This window comes from Echinops telfairi, unplaced genomic scaffold (genome assembly GCF_000313985.2).
Source record: "Echinops telfairi isolate 266 unplaced genomic scaffold, ASM31398v2 ScPeMD7_2;HRSCAF=8, whole genome shotgun sequence".
In the NCBI taxonomy this organism is placed as follows: Eukaryota; Metazoa; Chordata; class Mammalia; order Afrosoricida; family Tenrecidae; genus Echinops; species Echinops telfairi.
This window is the reverse complement of record NW_022103898.1, coordinates 78,105,242-78,108,337: the sequence shown is the minus strand read 5'-3', so window position 1 is coordinate 78,108,337 and position 3,096 is coordinate 78,105,242. Positions and strand designations below refer to the sequence as shown.

General features: G+C 37.6%; 1 protein-coding gene across 1 annotated transcript; it reads right to left on the bottom strand.

The window, feature by feature from the left end:
* Window positions 1-1,493: 1,493 nt before the first annotated feature.
* On the bottom strand, window positions 1,494-2,465 carry LOC101642020 (olfactory receptor 6C2). The gene is given in 1 exon segment (XM_004700846.2): window positions 1,494-2,465. A coding segment is annotated over 1 exon segment (972 nt).
* Window positions 2,466-3,096: the final 631 nt, after the last annotated feature.

The following is a 3,096-nucleotide window of genomic DNA, read 5'->3' as shown; positions in this document are numbered from 1 at the left end:
GGCGCAGATGTGAAGGGAAAGACGGTGAATTCATTGCTTAATGACATTGAACTTCTCTTAAGATTAACGGGAAATTTTGAAAATGCATAATCTGGATGGACGACATAATAAAATAGTTAAAGTCACTGAACTCTATATGTGTACAGTGTTTAGTCATCTTTTAAAAATATATCTACTACAATAAAAATATAAATACTAATAAGTATCATACAAATATCTAAATGAATAGTAGAAAATCAGTCGAGTTCCAACTCAGAAGAGTTGTAAAGGTGAAACTTTTCCAACTTCAGTTAAAAATTCCGTCATGAATCTTAGATGTACGGTGGTATATAGAAACCAGGTGACAAATGGGATTCTTACCAACAGTATGTATGGCACAATGAGAACAACTTCGATGGACACACACTACGGGGAAATCATGACAAATCATGTAAAGAAGGCCATATTGCATGTGGAAATAGAAATGCAATATTCTAATAATGCTGCTACAAATTATGTCAGAAAAACTACATATCTTGATATAGACAGTGAAAAACATGTACAGCTATCTTTAATCCTTCCCAGTCATGAATCAGAAAATACTTCCAGGACAAAAGCAATCATATCTAATCAGCACACCCTTCCACCATGTTCTGAAATCTTTGTCCCTATAATACTTATTGCTTCCAAGCAAGCTAATCTCCAGAGATTCATGTTTCTTGTGCTGTATTTGATTTTGCTCATTGTTATTTAAATGATTATTCAGAAGGGACAGCTCATCAGTTATCTTTAAAAATTATATTGTAACACTTTTTGAGTTGCTAATTTTTGCCAGTTTTTTAATTGTTTTAATCACTTCGATTGGAAGGGATAAGGGATATTAGTATTTGACTCTTTTCTTTTTGCAAATGTATACAATTATTTATTACAAAGGGAGCATTAACTAGGGTGGTTTAAACATGGCACAGCTTTCATATTCCCTGACTGTGAATGAGAGACACATTGAAGGAGGTTTAACCTAAAGAGGAAAATATTGTCATTGGCAGAATATGTTCCACACGAAAGAGTACCAAAAACACTAGGAAGAGTGATGATGCAAGCTGCAGATTCCAGCAAGCAAACCAACCACTGCAGTGAGGGGCTTTCCGCCGGATCGCCCTACGTCTTTTACGGATGCAGAATCTTCAAGGGGACAGACAGCCTCATCATTCTTCTGCAGAGGATTAGGTGGGTTTGAACCGTCTACTATGTGGTAAGCACTTCAAACATTTACTGAAGAGTACTGGGGGTACAGATTAGAGAAACAAAAATGACTTGGTAGTTTCAAGAGAGTAGACAAAGTCCACCTGAATCAGGCTGGATTCCTCACATTCCTTCTTTTTACTTTATATAAACTCAAACTTTTACTTCAAACTCTCCGTAATCCACATCAGGCGTATGCACAACACTCACAAAGAAATTTTTATCCGCGTTTTGATCATTTATCACTTAATTTCAGTTCCTAATATGTAATTCTACACATTCTTTGAAAGAAATGCAAATCTTTTGAGGATGTCATTGAATGACTGTTTTACTTGTTTATTTCTCAGGGTATAAATGAAGGGGTTCAACAAAGGAGCAACAGATGTAGTGAGCAGAGAAACTGCCTTGTTTATGGCCACTTCATCCTTTGCTGAGGGTTTGATGTACATGAAGATGCAGCTGCCATAGGTGATGGAAACCACAATCATGTGGGAAGAACAGGTGGAAAAGGCTTTCTTCCTCTGCTGGCCAGAAGGCAATCTTAGAATAGTCTTAATTATTTGCATGTAAGATAGAACTACACATACAAGAGTCATTATGAAGGTCAGCACAGCACAAATTATAACCAGTTGCTCTATGAACCACGTGTCTGAACATGAATTCTTCAGAAGTGGTGAAGCATCGCAGTAAAAATGATCAATGACAGAATCACAAAATTCCAGATGGAGGCTCAGACCAAGAGGAGGGAGGATTATCAATAGGCCAGCCACCCAACAACAGAGGATGAGAATCCTGCAGACTCTGCTATTCATGATGGTCACATAATGCAGGGGGTTGCAGATGGCCACATAGCGGTCATAGGACATGACGGCCAAGAGAAAAAATTCTGTAGCTCCAAAGAGAACAATAAAAAATATTTGGATGAAGCATGCTTTGATGGAGATAGTTTGATCACCAGTTGCTATGATATGCAGATATGTGGGTACACACGCAGTTGTGAATGATATTTCTAAAAAGGAGAAATTTTGAAGAAAAAAGTACATACCTGTCTTTAGATGAGAGTCCACTAAAATGAGAAAAATGATAGTCATATTCCCAAGTAAGCTTAACATGTATGTGATGAACAGAAAGATGAAAGCCAAAATCTGTAGCTGAGGGTCCTTTGTCAACCCCAGGATGATGAATGCTGTTATCGCTGTGTGGTTTTTCATCGCTGACGTCACACTACTGACTAATTGTCACATAAAAATCGCAGAAATTATATCTGTAAACAATATCAAAATGACAGAATCAGTGTCAAATAGCTGTAACATGCATTTCCTTCTATTACTTGATAATATTTCACTGATAAGGTGATGACAATTTCACTGAAAGGGACCATAAAGTAAGATAATCTTATGGAAAGGCTTTCTCTCACATTATTGATACCAAAATTGTTTTAAATTTTCCTGGGTTCACAACCCATACAAATACTTCCAAATTATCATTGGGTGCCCATAATTTATAGGAGATTGTGAAAATTGAAACAGAAATTGGGCCTTTGCAAATGTAATTTGACCCGTGCTAGATTCTATTCTACCATTCCTCTGTCAGTTTGTTGGACCGTGGTGGCTCCCAAGTTGCTGTGATGTTAGAATCTATGGCATCAGTATTTCAAATACCAGTAAGTTCACTAATGAGAATAGGTTTCAGTGTAGCTTCTGGACTAAGAACAGACAGGGAAGAGGAATATGTTATTCACTTCAGAGATATTAGCCACTAACGTCGTATAAACAGCAGGGGAACATCGTCAGAGACAGTGCCAGAAGACGAGGCTCTCAGGTTGGAAAGCACTCAGAACCTGACTCGGGAAGAGCTGCCTCCTCAAAGCAGAGT